Consider the following 16,920-nt stretch of genomic DNA (forward strand, 5'->3'; position numbering starts at 1 on the left):
GCAAAGCTTTCTGGTGGAGTATTCTGCTTTTTTTAGAGATTTTTTTTTTTTTCCCCATCTTCGCAGTTGCAGATAGTTCTTACAGAATAAAAATATTGTGTGGCTGCTTGGATGTTCTGCAATACAATGTCTCACATTTTAAGAAGAGACAAATGATCTCTTTTGAAATGAACTGAAATAATGCCAGCTGGTACCATGTAGAATGGGGCCCACTATCTTCTCTTTTTTTTTAAAAAGAGGGCCTGGATATAGTGAAGCTTTGTTCTAGTGATTCTCGCTAGTTTAAAATCTTTTGTTCTTTTATTGCAGTGCCATAGTTAACTCTACAGTTTTAAGACTCATTCAGTGAGAAGGTCCAGCCCCACTTCTATTTCTTGCTCACGTGCTCTGTCTCAAGATTCAGGGCTAACTTATTGTGATGGGACTGCTAAATGATTCCAATATTAAGTTTTTAATTAAATGTCTAGCTCGGTTGTTAATATTGCATTTCACATTAGGATGGAAAAAATAGAAGGCGTTTCTAGGATATGGTCTCTCTTCTTTGACTGTGCTCTTTATCCATTTTCCATTCATTTACAGCAATGATGCAAAGCCAGAATCTGCTTGACAAAACAAAGCATAACATACTGCTAGTATGCCTGTAAAATTGGAGAGACTTAATGTATTTGCAGCTAGTCATTCTATGTTAGTGTTAAAACATTCACAAGGCTCCTCTTTTGTAAATTCTGGTCTTTTTCCATGAATGATATTCGAGTGGATCAAGTATTCTACAAGTACTGTAGTGTATTGTTTCAGCACTGAGATTTAAAGCAAAGGCAAAATTAACTTCTCGGGAAGAATGTTTTATTATACTTCTTAAATTGACAACTTCAAGTAGAGAAGGTACAGTCCAATATCCTAATCTAAAGATAACTAAAAATGTTGCCTCTTGTGAGATGGAATTTTGAACTAGATGCAAACTGCCTCTAGAAATGCATAAAGTGACTTATTTCTAATACTTGTGCAGTGAATTAGTGCAATGTGTATGGACAATGGACATACACATTTTCATGTCTCTGTTACCGATTGAAGGTTAAGGATGAATTCCAATACAGAAATTCCTAGAACTACATAAGCCAAGAAAATATACTTTTTGTCAGTTCCAAAGGTAAAGTTGTTATTTTAGAAATAAAGCATCTAAATGTTTATTGGAAAGATCTATCCTTTTGTTTAGTGACCCTCAAAGGGGCGAACATATGGTGAATTATGGATAACAACTTACACTTGTGGTACAACACTACTGTCAAGAAAGCTAGGGCAGCTGCTGGATAAACCTGTAGAGTATTGTTAAGTATGAACAGTGTTTTTATGTCATCTCTTTTCATTCTGTGATGGAGTACACATAGTGGAATCAGTTACTAAAGGCTGTAGAAGCCATGAAGATGCTTCATCAAAAAACAGCACACATTCCATCATGAAGGAAGATATTCTGTTGTCTGTCTTACCCTAATAAAGAGGCATTTAACAAAGACTGCTTGTTTCAGTTGAGTAGTTGGTGAGAAAATATAATACTGGGTTGTGGAATTACTTCAGACAGGTCTTATTGCAAAAGTGAGTAGTAGTGCTGAATAAGCTGAAATAGAAAAAAATAAGGTGTAAATTTAGCAGTTCATGAAGCTTTCTCTTAGAACAGGTTGTTAAAGGTGGGTGCTAGCTCTTCACTTTAACTCTTGCTCTGGGATAGGTGCTCTTACTAACTCAATGCTCTGGTTCAAACAGAAGTTGGCGGAGGTATACTTTAAGGTTCAGTTAACACCTCTTTCTTCTGTGCCCTGTCATCACTGTTGAAAATCAGAGGAACCTGGAAAACCATGTCTGTCTTCTCACATTGTAGATTCTTTGATAAAATAAGTTACCCTCAAAATACTTGAACTTTCAGTGTCTGGAAAACAAGTAATTAATGTACATCACATTGTACTTATGCTTTTTTAACAACAAAAACTTTAATGTTTCAATATGATACATCATGCTATGTAGAGATGTGTAAATTTGCTTTAAAAATGGGAAGAATTGTATTTCTGAGAGCTGATGAACATTACGATGAATATCAAATACTTATCTTCCGTGCATTCTTTCGTGTAGTTGACCATCAGTAGTCTTCAGTATATGGCAAATTACCTTACTGGTGAGGGATATCTGGTCAAATGGTTTTATTCGTGCTCTGTTTCTTGTTTTATACCTGATTAGAAGGTTGTCTTGGATTTGTGCTTATTTGAGGAGAGTTGAAGGATGTTTATTTGCAAAAGTTCTTTGCAAGTAGTAGAAGAAAAGGTCTTGACGCATATGTGCCAATATGTGCCTTGGCAAGCAGGTGGGCTAACTGCATCCTGGGGTAACAGCATAACCAGTTGGTCAAAAGAGGTAGTTATCCTGCTGTATTCATTTGTGTGGACTATATGGTCATTGTAAATTGCTTCCAACTTAAATAGACTATTGTGTTGTAACACAAGTGCTCATGTTATTTACAGAGCAGATAGGACTAGGCAGCTCACCTCAGTTGAAAACTGGTCAGGAAGAGTAGTGCTTTTGGTGACAGTTATAGCATAGATCATGAACCTGATGGTAGCAACATGCAGAAGATGGGAGTAGACTACTTTTGTCTCAGCACTTTGAGCATTCTTCAGTGGCTTGATCCTAGTGTTCACTTTTAATACACTTTTCCTGTGCTGTATGATGTAAACATTATTTGAATTGTTGCTAGAGAATAGAGATTTTATTATTTTCTTGAGTACCCAACTTTGCAGATCCAAGAAGTCTTTAACTACTTTAAAAAAAAAAAAAAAAAACCAACACAAAACCACCCACTACAAACCCCCAACGGTTCTGATAAAGAATATATGTTGCAAAGCTGTATGTGACAGTGTTCAAACAAACAGAATTTCAAACCAGATAAACAGTAATTTTCTGTATCTGTTTTTAAGAAGTGGCATTATGTGGTAGTCTGTGGAATTTTTGAAATGAGCTAAAACTTCTTCTGATTTTCTTTCAATGTCTTATAATACTGTATTCTGTGGCTTGTGGAAAATAAATTTCCTTAATCATACAGGAAATGGTTTGATGGGTAAATATCTTTAATACTTTAAAGCTTTTTACTGTTCCGCACAGGAATAAAACAGACATCTTCTGCACTGAAGTTAAAACCAGGAGAAAGATTTTGCTTTGTAACAGCTTACAATTTGGCCAGTGCTTGAAGCACTCCCAATGTAGAAAAGCAGTGTTTTAACAGTGAGGATTTTGGTCCAGGTCTTCCACATCACAGAAGTAACATCTCTGAGTAGTTCTAACTGTGAATTTCAATATAGATGTATTGAGACTGAATGCTCAATCTCATGTTAAAGCTGTTAGCTTTTTTAAGTAAATTGGGTTCATTAGTGTTTCTGCTGAAAATTTTGCCTGAAAACTTTTGTGTTTTGTGAACTCTATGGGATGAAGCAGGAATAAGAATAGATTCATTATGAGTTTAATGTAGTTAAATACTATGTAAAAAATACTTACACTTGGAAGTTCTAGGAGTTGAATAGGATTAATTAGTCTTTTATCCCTTGAAACGCAACAAAAACTATTTTGTTCCTTTCCAACTGTGATAAAAAGAGAGCTCTGGTCTTTTTTTACATGTTTTTTTTTCTTCAATGTGAACTAAGGGAACTGTTTGAATGACTTAATTATCTATCTCACGTGATCTAGCCTTAGAACACCTTCAGGCTAATAAGAAATGTTCTTATAAACAGACAGCAAAGCTGCCAAAGTGGTGTAACTATTGCATTTGAACAAGCTGTCAAAGCAGGTTTTCATTTTGCCATTTCTGCATAAATAAGTGCAGAATTGATCTGAATCTATGTAACTTGGAGTTTCTTACTTAATGCATTTTTAATGGAGATACAATGATTTGTCCTTTGAAGAGTTAAAGAGAATATCTGTAAACCTGAAATAACCTTTGAAACCCAATAGCTGTTATGTTCTTTGCCAGACTTTTCCAGTGTTATCACATAAAGTATAGTACAACAGCTGGATCTTGGTATTTAATTCCTTGGGTGAGACTGCTCCAGAAGTTTTCACAGTGGAGTGGCTGGTGCTGATGTTCAGAGAATGCCACTCTAAATTCTGAAGTAATGTGATTTGAGTGTTTGGTTTGGTCGTTTGGTTTTGTTTTGGTTGTTAAATCAGTACTGTTTTCCTGAGGTAGCATGTTTGTCAGAGTAGAGAATGTAATATAAAAAAATGAGACTCGTGACAGCGGAGCCTTACTGTATTCCAGATCAGTCTTCTCCACTGCCAAGTAAGTATACCAAGGTATTTACGTGCACCTTCCTGGTGTTATTCCCAAACTCGGTTTTCTGAAAAAATAACAAAAACACAATCTTTGAGAAGATTGTCTTTTGTTCCTTAATGAAAATCACGAGTACTCCCTTTGCTTTCAATAGATACCTTCACAAAAACAAGTTTGACACCTCAGGGCTTGCTATGGAATAACACATGGATCGGTTCTGTTCAAATGGTGGTCTTCTGCTGGCAATTCCTCACATCAGTAGGCTGAAAAATGTTGGAGTTGTTTTTACAACCCCAGCAATGAGGACTTGATGTGGGTCCTATCAGTTTTCCTGTCCCAACAGCATGTCGTTCGTTAAGGCCTTTTGTAGCATAACCCAAATAATTTTCACACTACAAGGGCTGTTTGTTCTGCTAATGCTTTTAAGGAGGGACCTATTTTCTGATTTGCAAATTAGGTATTTCAGAGATTGCTTTTTATTATTAATTCTAAACTTCTGAGAGAACCTTGCTCTCCACCTTTGTGAAGCCACTCCAAACGCTTGATGACACAGAAGAGTGCAGTGTTTGTACTTCACTTCTGTGAGCTGCTGTGGTGTTTATTCTGGTGTTGGGAGGACTGTTTGTAGTTCTCTTTAATGGTATTTATTTTGATGTTTCTCAGTAGCAAGCTAGAGGGAAGAGCAGAGACCTGCTGTTTCCTCACTCGTGCCTAAATACTGAATAGGCCTGCCCTCTGTGTGAGTAGAGGGGCCAGCTGAAATGGATATCCACAAATTATATCAGCTTAATTCACAGTGTGCTTAAAGAAAATTTCCCAGTGTTGGGAGCTGGAGTTCATAGTGTTTCTAGAGTGGAAGTGTGTCCTGTGTAAGTTATAGACTGCATTGTTAAAATTAGCCATAGATGGTGGTTATATTAGTATTCTGTCTGAATTATTTTTTTAAAATATCTAAATTCTCACTGTTCTTTTCAGTAATTAATAGGCAAATAAGTTCTTATTTTGTTATGAGACTTTAGAGCTTTGACTGTCAGGGTCACATACCAGTAGCAAACTGTTTTCATTTAGTTATTCCCAACTGACAATAATGCTTAATTACATTTCCTTCTCAAAAATATCATCTGAGTACTTCATCCTGTTGTTGTTCCTTCCCTCCCCAGTTAAACTTAACTATGGATCTCATAAAATATTTTTCAGTCCTGTTTCTTCTTTTTTATTTGACTCCCTGGAGTTGCTTAGGTTTCAGATCTGTTTCTCTTGTGTCTGCAGTGAACAGTGATTAATTAGATGCCATTGTACTGGAGGTTTCCTTAACTTTTGAGGTGAGATACATGAGATATCCCAAAGATGACTCTTAATATTCTCTTAGTTATTTACTTTTCAAGTTTTTAAAGTCATCTGACTTCTAGATTTCTTTTAGTTCTCTTTCCCCATATTTCTTAGGATTTTTTTCAGCAGATGCAGTAGCTGGCCGTGTTGTTGTCATTGACCCCTGCTAGGGAGGTGAGTTGACTTAGTACTTGAGAGACCGTGAAACTGTTGCAGAGACATGGAACTCATAGATTGTGTCAAAGATAGTTTGTAAACTGAATGTACATCTGTCTTTTTGTCTGCACACCTAGGGCTATGAAGAACTTACACAGCCCTCAGAGGTATGCAAGATCTGTTGTGAGTTACCTGTAATTTGCTTGGGGATCTGATAAACCACTAGCCTGTCTTTGGACATACACTTGCCTAAATTGCCCTTATTTACAATGGTGCTTTTCAGTAGACTTGTAGGTACTGTGGTTGTGAGGCTATAGATTAAGAAAGTTGCACAGAGCATACAAATCAGTATTGTATGAATAAATAAATAAAAGATCTGTAAACTTTGGACCTAAGTAAAACCTGTTTTTCTTCTTTCTTGAGGCCTGAGCTTGCAAGGACTTATGTATACATCTGACCTGTTTCTGAACAGCCTGTCTATCACAGAGGAAGCTGGATTTTTTGACACATCTGACTATATTATTGAAGCTTTGTATTTCAAGGCATGTTATGCTAATGTTAGTGACGTTCTTCACTGCTGTAAAGTATTAGGGCTTTTTTTCAAAGTACTGTAAGGTTTTGGCTGATGCAGTCTGACAAAAATGCCATCTTGGAAGGGACATCCTGTACATGGGAAATTACTTGCTGCTCCCTTAAGTCAGAAGTTAAATATTAAATGATTCTTACAGTGTTTTGTGACCATTAGCAATTCTGGAAGAGTGCAGACAACATAAATGCCACAACTGTTGCATGAGAGAGATGCAGATTAACCTGATTGCTGTAGCTCTTAGCCTGGGAGTCCACTGCAGCTTCACCTTCTGTTTGACAGGCTGATGAATTTATAATGATTAAAAGCTCCTGTGTACTAGAAGAAACCTAAATTATTTATGATTTTAGATGCAACTCTGAGGCAGGAAGTGGTTTGCTTCTTACTTCACATGAGGACTGGTAATTAAGTCCCAAAGCTGCAAGCTGCATTCAACATGGCAGTGGGTACTGTTGCCTGCAGGAAGGTTAGTTTTTCAAACTGGAGCACTAGCTAGAGCAAGGTGGTCACAGGACAGAGAGAGGGGGTGGTCATTTTCCAGAAATAAAAATGAGGACACAGATGACCCTTTGGCTCTCAGTAGGCTTCTGCTTCTTGTATCTGTCTTGGCATAAGAAATCACTTGCCAGTTCTTCCTGAAGTGAAGCATGCCAGTAAAGTCCATCTGCCCCACACTGCCCATGCTGTCTTATGACATGGAGCCAGGTGTCCTCTGTGTGGACATCTCAGGCCTAAAGATCTAGACTCTGACTTAGACTTCTTTGCAACAAGACACTTAAAGCCATTGGAACATAGTTATTTTTTAAATGGAAAAGAGAGACAGAGACAGCAGAAACATTGACAGATACTGCAGATTTGGTCTCATGAGGCTGAATTGAAGAGCCTATAGATGCCAGTGCCCTTTGCTTCTTGTAACGTTGCTAACATTCCCAGGGAGTGGCACATATGCTAAATCTGTTGGGATTAAAATAGGTCTGGCCCCACCATCAATCTGATGGTGTCATCAGGTGTTTAGCCACCCAGACTGAATTGTTTGCTCTATGTTGATTGTCAGTTTTGGTCTCAGAGGGAGCAAAAGCAATAAGTTGCTAAAAATCTCTCAGTCCTTTTATCACTTATATCAGTCCTGTATATCACTTTCTATTTTATTCTACTGTTTTCTGGTGTGATTTTCCATCAACTTTATTCAGTGTCAAGATAGAAAATGCTCTCTCTGTGATCCTCGTGTTGTGCATGAGATGTGAACAGTGCATGTTCTGGCATGCTGTGTTAGGACCCCATGCCAGCTTCATACTTTGCCAGTACCAGGCCCTAGATGTCTGTCACAGGAGTGCAGACACAGACCTGGAGGTGCTGTTTTCCTGACACACATGCACATCTGCCACGATGGAGTGTACTGTGGTATATAACACAAAGCTCTGGAAAGGCTATATGGGAGGAACTGCTCTGAGCTAAATCTCTCCTATGAGCTATTCGCATAGGGATGGGCAATCCTCTTGCTGGCTGCTGTCACAGCTCTGGAAGTGTTGGTGCTAAATGAGACTGACATGTGTCCGTTGTTTTTTATTAGTGCTGTCAAATCTGCTTTTGCATAAAACAGCCTTGTTTTACATATGTGGAGTTTAACAGGATTCCAGCCCTAAAGGCTAGAAGGGCATTTTCCTCAAATCAGAAGTTGGGGTTTTTTTATTAAAAAAAAATCCTATGATGCATCTGTTTCTTCATGGCCTATTTCTATTTCCTCATCCCATCAAAGGAAGGGAAAGAAGAGGCAGTAAAATGATTATCTGTGTACATCGAAGAGGAATTTTTGTCTTTGCTACAAGGATTTTGGCATCTCTGTAGAGTTTTTATCTGTTCATGTTTTGCCTGGTGATTCATTCCTTCCTCAGTCTCCATACTAGTTCATTACATCATGCTTGTCCTCTAATTCTTTATTCTAGCTGCTATTCCTAGGGAGGAAGTTACAGTTTCAATGGGGTACTCCAACTTCTCTGGCTTTACAGTCTAATGACAGATTCTTTAAGTTGCTCCTAGGCATTGCTGAAAGGATGGGGAGATGTGACAAGTTTGCGTGTGGAGGTTTTGTTGGTTTGTGGATTTTTGGTGGTTGGTTGTTTTGAGTATGTTTGGGTAGATTCTTTCCACCTTCGTGAAAGCATCAAATTGAAATGGTGAGAGCTTCTACTTCACAGAACAGTTCTTCCCTTGGGGAGCTGTGGCAGGCAGGAGGAAAACAAGAGACTTCCTGTGGATGCCCTGTCAGGAGGGTAAAACCTGGTATGGCTGGGTGTTGAATGGTGTTTGAAGACTGGCTAAGGCCTAGCTAAAAATCTCAAGATGCCTTCATTTGAAAATACTGATATAATGTTTGAAGTGATGAGCTGATGAACTATGCTGAATAGGCAGGGCTGCTCTAATACGCTGTAACAAGCCTTCTGGTTTACTGCTGAGCGTAGTTTGCAAGTTTAACAGTCGTATAGCACAAAAGAGGCATTCTCTGATAGTGCTGTTGGGATTAGGAAAAGGTCTGAATTTGCAGACTATTGGAAAGATAGATGAACACACATGATTAGTGTCAAAACTCTTCGACTTCAAGGAGTAGATGAGGATTTTTGTAGCAGTAATAACATGCATGCCTTACTGTCTGCAGAGGCTGCCCTGGGAACCAAACAAAAAAGCTGACTTGCTGTCTTTGTACTGACTTCAAATGGCTTTGTGTGGACTGAAGATGTATTAATAGTACTTCAGAGTTGGTGGTACACCGTGCTGGGAAGTAAATATTTTGGTATGTGATCAGAAAACATTGAGCAGTAGTCTCACACAGTAGATGGTGAAGTTTGGCACAGTACACTGTGGAGGGTGACTTGATGGGTCTTACGGTCTTGATGCTGGGCTGCAGCTCTCTTTTTCTGCTTACAATGAGCTGCGTTACTGTCACTACACTGGCCTGTAATGTTAGAGAGACCTTGAGACCAGGATGAATTGACAAAATAATATTTTTATTCTAGCTGATGCAGTTAACAAGCACTCAGGAATTTTACATACTGCACGTCTCAAGCAAGTAAAACATGCTACTAAAGTAAAACAGGTTTGTGGTAAGGAGAGGACAAGTAAGGCACCACTGGGATGAGAAATGCCAGTGGTTACTTTGGTTTACACCTGCTTCAGAGCAAGTTGAGTTAATGGTTTCTGGAACTGGAAAATCTGTCAGTGAGGATAGATGCTAGAGAACATTAGCTGTGATTTAGTGCAGTGATGGAATTAATAGAAAAGTACATAATTTGATTGTCTCTAAAATGATACGAAGACTGTGGAAGGCAGCTCTTCAAACAACCCAAAAGAAGGCGTGAGCTACCTTGAAGGCTTGTCACCTGCATTGGCTGTGAGATACTTGGGTGGTTCCTGCTCCTGTGGCTGCCTAGCAAGGCAACTACTGACTGTAGACAAAGTATGTTTCTTTTTATGCAGGAAAGTGGTCAGTGCATGTATTTATAGTCATAGATGGAAAATGGAACATTTGCTAATCTTTGTAAAAGTTACCTCTCTATTTTCTAGTTTCTAACTCATCCATTTTATTTTTGCTAGTGGCAGCTGAGAGGAACAAAGGCATATGCAAAACTTCTGAGTTCATTAAAAAGAAGAAATATTTTTGAGAGGGCTAATTAAGTTGGAGATGACCTGTTTTGAAGAAACTCCTACTACACTGCTTGCTTGCTGCAATATTTGGGTGTCTTAAAAAAAAAAATGGCTAGCAGAGATCTGTTTTAATATGAAGTTGATGCCTGCTTCCTTGCTCATCTTCTGATACATGGAAGCATCTGCAGCATTGAGCTGCCAAAGTAAACAGTATTTCCTTTAAGCAAATCTCAACTATTGAAGTGCTTTTAGAGAATAGATGTATTTGTGGATTTATTAAGACTTTAAATTTTGACATTATATTTAATGCCAAAAGAAACTCTGGTAGAAAATGTTAGTGGATAAATCTGTTTTGATAAATTAATGTTAATTGAAAGAAACTGTCTTTAAAAAAAAAAAGGAAGTTGAAATATGCCTCCAGGAATATTCAAATAATCTCCCTAATTCTCTGCAAAGAACAATTACATGATCTGTGACATTGCTGGATGATGTATTCAGCTGGGGAGACCACCCACTTCTTCCTCCTCCCTCCTCATCGTCCTCCTCCCTTTTCTCGTTTTCTAGCTCCCAGCCCACAGAGTCCTGTAGCAGATTAAGCATCAACACTGTGATGCAATTCAGAGGCTGTTCGTTTTTCCAAATCACTAAGTCGGTTTTATTCCGAGGACAAGCTTTGTTTCCACAACATCTGGTGAGGAGAAGCTGCCAGCAGCATTTACGCTGTGGATATCTGTTTTTACTGATTATTTTGCTTGCCTGTGCATAAGGAATAAGAGCAAAAGAACGGAGACCTGATTATATTTTTTCAAGCCTGTTTTCTTTTACAAGAATTGCTCACTTCTGCCAGCAGTGATTTAAAAACATAGTATGTGACAGTACATGGAGTCAATTTCTTGCTTGTTTATCTTCCAATTGCACTGAAGACATGTTATGGTCCCCGAAATTTTCCTTATCCAACATGCGTGTACGGCTGACAGCAAAGGGGTTGCTCCGAAACATTCGTCTACCTTCTGGCTACAAGAAAAGCACTTTTATATTTCATACAGGTTTGTGGGTTTTTTAATATGACAATTAGAGCATGTATTGAGGAAATATCTTGTTAACTTGAACAACAGCCCACTTTTAACAAGCAGAAACTACACAGGGCGTGCAAGTTTTTAAATTTCATACAGACTCTGACTTTTGAGCAAAGTAGTTTAATATTCTAAATCTTTGTCTGTGTGCACCTGGAGTGAGCTGCTTGTTTGGAAGATGGTTATTCAGTTTATGAAATGCAAATTGGAATTTGCTCTTTCTGCACACAAGTCCAAAAATAGTATCAGGAAATCTGTGCTATTAATTATTTATCTAATCATTTTAATGATTATCTGTTTGGGAGTGCTGTATTTTCTATTATCTTGATGGGGTGCAGGGGAGGAAACAGGGAGGAAGTGGAATGAGTACAGTATGTCACGATGTGGCTTTCTGTCTGTGAGAAATACTTGAATGCTTACATGTAGAAATCTGTTAGTATGCATATCATGTTACTTCTTATTTACAAGCAAACTTATGCTCACTTGTGTTGATACAAAGCTAAAAAGTATGATGTTTTAGAAATATTCAAGACAACTGAACAAAAAACAGCTCTACAAAATTTTCAGCTGCATCTGACCTGATTTTCATCTTCAGTTGCAGGTAAAGAAAATAAGGCATCTAGGATGGGAACAACATTAGCTTTGTTTCAGGACATACATGTGTCTTTTTGGTGGAAGGTAGCAGTTGATTGTTGTTTTTTTTTCTAGATGTCATGTATCTTAGGTAAAACTGACTGTAGCTTGTGTATTACATAAGTCTCTTCCTTCACTGTACTGCTTGCAATTTTCTTGGTTTTTACTTAGGGAGTAGCAAGAAGCTACATAAACTAGTTTTGCAGAAGCTCTTCCTCTCAGACGTTTCCTCTGTCTGTTCAACGTTGTCTTCTTTGCTGTTATTTTTTGGAGTTCAGTTCTACCAGTCAGCTTTCCTTCTTGTCCTAACATTTCACAGAGCAGCTCAAACCATTTGCCTTGTCATTACTTATCCTTGGCAAAGTAAATCTGGTTTCCAAGTTCCACTTGGATGATAAATTCAGTTATGAACATAATACGGGCTGACTGTCCAAATGTAATTTTGGCTTCTGTTTGCAGTTTACTTGCATGGGTTTAAGCTAGGATTAAAATATCTTGATGCTAAAAAGTCTTACGTAAGGGAATCTTTGTGCATATACCTACATTCTTGATATTGCTAACAGTATGAAATTTCCACGTAGCATATATTTCAGGGCAAAAAATCCCAAAAGGGATGAGAGGGACTTAATGTTTAATCTCCCAAATGCTCACTAGTTGCTACTAAAACTTGTATAATTTTGAAATATAGGTATCAGTGCATGTATCAAGGGAATTTTACAATTTTAAGAATTCACTTGGAGTTTTATTTTGTTTAAGTGGATATGAAAGCAAAACCTGCCTGCAGGATGGCTGTTCAATACAGCACATAAAATAGATAGCTATCCCTATGTTACAGTTAAGCAGTACTTCATTAAGTAAGAAGTGCTGAGTGGACCTTCTGTATATTTTCTCTGTGCAGTATGTACAGGCATAGCATGGAAAGCTTAGAGAGGTTTTTACCTGGTAGTCGTCGTCTTCTGCTATGCTGTCCCTGCGTCTTGTAGGAAGTCGATGTGTTAGCAGAAAGCTGACGACCAGTGGGTAGCTGGAGCTGTATATACCAAAAAAGTAGGGCATCTGAAAACCAGGTCATGTTCTGTAGTGGAGGGTGCAAGTATGTGTAGATATACCGTGATTTTTCGAAACACTGGAATGCATTGAAGCTTGTTAGTGATTATTTCAGGTTCATAAAACTCAGCAATGGTAGATCAGGCAATGACAATGTATATCGCAAGCCTAAAACATTCTTTTTTTGTTAAATGCCAGGAGGAGCCATATTTGGTTTTTCCAGTATGAATATCTTTTACTGTTGTGGTTTAATTGGATTAAAATAACACGCGGCTTCTTGCCAAGGTCACATAAGCAATGAGAGACTATACTAGGGGCTGTATCAACAAATAAGGGAGAGAGTAATCGAAAAAAAGGAATTTTGGGGTCTACACAGGAGTGTGAATGTGTGAGTTACATGAGAAACATTCGGTTCTAGTTTTGGTGTAGATTGCACTTTCCGTAAGTATTATCATAGATTTAATCCTTTGTTCCCTTTCGTAATAGCATAAACCAACTGCCTTCTGTAACTGTGAAGCATCTGTGAGATATTTGAGGCAATTGTTGAAATCAAGAATTTTAAAGTAGTCTAAAGCACAGATCAAGTTGGATTCTTGTGTTACCATGTCCTGGCTGACAGTTTGCAGTGCAGCAATTTGGTGAAGTTAGGATGCAAGCACTTTTAGGAGGAAGACAATGGATCTTTCTCTTGGGTTTTCATTCTGATTTGGGGGTATTTTGCAGCAGCCTGCTGCAATTTCTTCGTAGTATGGCTGGACATCCAGGTACTCAAACTGGTATTAAGTTAGTTTAGGTTAGTCATTGCATTTATAGTGAAATGGATCCTTGAGCTGGAGTGCATTTATACTGCTTACATCTTGTCCAGTGACAGGAGTAGTTAAAATATCTTGCAGCCAAATAAAATCAGTATTTTCTTTTTATGGAATAGGATAAATCCCGAGGAAATTTGCTGTAAAAATATGTCCCTTAAGGTCATTCAGTTTGTTGCCTTGTGTCTAACCTCCATCACCGTGTGCTCTATACTGCTTCAAGGTCATATCCAGAAGTTTCTTCTTCCTTTAACTGCAGCAGACATAGAAGTGTCATTTTTCTTAGCTACTGGAAGTATATTACCCTGTATTGTTAGCTGTACATAATGCATCCTCTTTGATAAAGCAAAAAACACTGAAATGCTTCAGGAAATACTTTATTTACTCATTCTGTGCCTTATAAAATGTATTTATAGCAAATAACATCAACAAAAAATTCAACACTTCAGATGTGTAAACATGATAGATATGAGTTCTGTAAACCAATGTCTTTGATGTATCATTTGCTTCCTTTATCGAACCATTAAGGATTTTTACCAAAGAGTGACTAAAATGCTCTTATGTACTTCATGCATCGATTGTGTGACAGACTAAATCATCATCTCTGTATGGTTCTCTATCAACTGCTAGAGAAAGAAATTCTTTTATGAATGATTCAAAATGGTAATTACTTATGTTTTCTTTCGCATAAAGATAAAATTCTAGACAAGGAACTAGTTTCACAAATGGAGGGTCAAAGCCCTTGTGTCTTTTAGTTAATTTTTTACTGAACAATCCTGTTGCTTTTAGTGGTAAACTGGTTTGTCTCAATGTTTTCATCCAGCCCTTTTTACTCTCTTTCTCTTTTTCCTTTAAGCAAACTGTACTCTTACCTCTGGTGTATTCTGTTGCTTACTAAACCTAGTTACTCTCATTGCCTGGGGAATAAGAGGTGTCTCAGAGGACAAACAGTAGCTGATGTCATTATAGCAATATAAATTTTAAAAATTTCCTTTTTGCCTTGCTAGCAACAAGCAAACATCAGACTTGAGCAGGTGACATTCTCTTGCAATGTGATTTCTTCCCTAAATCCTACTTTAGATCACACTGGGAACTAAGAAATTACTTCTGCACATCATAAAGCAGTGCTTTTAAAAGAGAATTCTGAAAGACTCAGGTGTCACAAGTTGCTTAGCTGTTCATATGCTTCCCCCCCTGCCCCAAATAACTGAAGTACTGATTTAATATCTGACACTACAGTTTGATATAGAAAGATACCCAACACACTCAGCCCTGCTGAGTGTTTTAAATTTAGAAGTCTACCAGAGAGACTGAGTACAGGATGAGTATGTTAAACATCTGTGTCACGTATCAAGGAAAAATTCAGAAGAAACACCAGCTTATCTATTATGACCAAAATTTGAATAGCTGGAAACCATTTGTCTTGGGGAATTTTGGTATTAATCATGTTCCTGTTAAACTCAATGAGACTTTTAATTCCTGATTTGATCTATGAAAAGCTGGGTACTAAAGGACCTGTCTGATATACTTGATTTCATTCTTAATAGGTCATATCTTCAGTAAGCATACAGATGATTAGATAAATGGACGTGTTTCTTTTCAGGTGGTAGGGCTGTTTTGTAGTTTAAAAGTTTAGTTTGTACTTCATACAAATATCACTGGACTGATGCATTTGTGATAAAAGGAAGGTAACGCAAGTTCTTTTCAAAGAAAGCCTGGCTAGCAGAAAGGAGCTTCTGAAAAAAAACCAACCACCAACCAACAAAACCAAAAAAACCAACCACTGAAGAACTACAACACAACCAAAAAACCCCAGAAACCAACAAAAACCATACTGAAGTAAAAACAATATCTTAGATGTGGTTAACACTTACACTGTGCATATATTTGATAAAGCATGAAAATGAATGTAAATAAAGAGCTTTCCTCAGAAAAAAAAAAATCTTTGGAGGAAGAACAGCTGGAGTGCTGTGAAAAGCAGATGCATTTGCTATACTGTAGTGAGTAATGTTGGATTTTGTTATTCCTTCACTTTAAACAGATTAATTGTATGTGAAAGATGCCTCAAGTATTTGTCAACATGAAATAAGCAGAATTGCTGCTTTAAGCTCAGCTTCACAGAGAGTAGTTAATTGGAGAGTAAATATAAAAGACCTGGAAAATTATCTCTGCCAGTATCATTGCATATTTAAAGTGTGCATTTGATACTACCTGGTATGTCTAATAGGTGAGAAGGATCTGGCTGCAACTTCTGTTGTTGGGAAGTAGGTTGGGATTTGAAAGCGACAGACAGCTACAATGACACTTAAAAAGCTGAACAGCTTTTAAATGACTTCAGAGTTTCTCCAGTGTGGTAAAACTGGACTTTTTGTGAGCTTTGCAGTGTGTGCAAATTAATCCGTTACCATAGTAGAAATTATTTGCAGCATTCAGACAAATACAACATTACTAGCTATATAGTCCTCTCAGTTTGAACTTTATAAGGCATGAAGCAATAGCTTTTTTGAGGAAAGCAATACCATGAAATTTCAGTGCTAGAATGCAATGTTTTTGGTGTTCTCAGCCAGCTGGCTCTGTTTTATGTTACTCTGTTTTGGTTTTTTTTTTGTTGGCACAGAAAACTGATGTGGAGGGAGATGGAGGGCAAGGAATGTTTGTTGCATCTTCAGTTAATTAAAGATATATTAATTACTGTGCAGGCAGTACCGAAGGGATTGGAGCCACACTTAAGCACTCACGTTACAGTTAATGGCAAGAGATCTCAGTTTCTGTTCATAGTTGGTCTTTTAATGTCACATAATGAAGCAGTGACTCCACTGTTTTTAGTATTTTAAAACATTCTAATCCCTGAGTAACATAATGCTTTGGAAGAATCTAGATCCAAAGTTGATAGATTTGATACCTTCAGGAAAAGTACTGATGTTTCAGACAGCTCTTTACTGTTGCACCAAATATTGTGCCAAAACATAGCTTACTTGGAAAAATATTTGCAAGCAGACTCCATCTCTCCTGGCTTGTCTTCCCCTAGAACAAAATTCTAACCATGTCCATCAACAGAGCTCTGGTCATGGAGTATTATTGCTGTTCCCTGTCCTACAGGGAGAAGAAAATAGCATTTGATCTTCTGAAAAAGAAGGAAACTTCTTTAAAAAAAATCCCAAACTATTCAATTTAGTTATCCACATACTCAAATGTAGAAATAACCCACCTTAAATAACCCGAGTTATATTTGGCTGAGATGCTTCTTTCCAGTTGCTATTTCTGAACTTTCCATTGGTATAATCTTTACCAATGTGTAGTGGTTATAGCAAGGGCTCCAATAACCCTGAGTGCTGTGTTTAA

At 37.6% G+C, this 16,920-nt stretch overlaps 1 protein-coding gene across 4 annotated transcripts in view; it reads left to right on the forward strand.

Moving 5' to 3' along the window:
- The window catches only part of MTUS1 (microtubule associated scaffold protein 1), a 130,229-nt gene that overhangs the window by 64,513 nt on the left and 48,796 nt on the right, over positions 1 to 16,920 (forward strand). The window contains exon 1 of one of the 4 annotated variants that reach the window (XM_061993526.1): positions 10,622 to 11,062. The exons of the other annotated variants lie outside the window; for them this stretch is intronic. Within the exon in view, the coding sequence (XP_061849510.1) occupies positions 10,942 to 11,062 (121 nt within the window). The 5' untranslated portion in view covers positions 10,622 to 10,941. Of the gene's footprint in view, positions 1 to 10,621; positions 11,063 to 16,920 lie in introns of those variants that run through there. 4 annotated transcript variants of the gene reach the window in all.

The sequence above is a fragment of the Colius striatus genome, chromosome 3, assembly GCF_028858725.1.
Source record: "Colius striatus isolate bColStr4 chromosome 3, bColStr4.1.hap1, whole genome shotgun sequence".
In the NCBI taxonomy this organism is placed as follows: domain Eukaryota; kingdom Metazoa; phylum Chordata; class Aves; order Coliiformes; family Coliidae; genus Colius; species Colius striatus.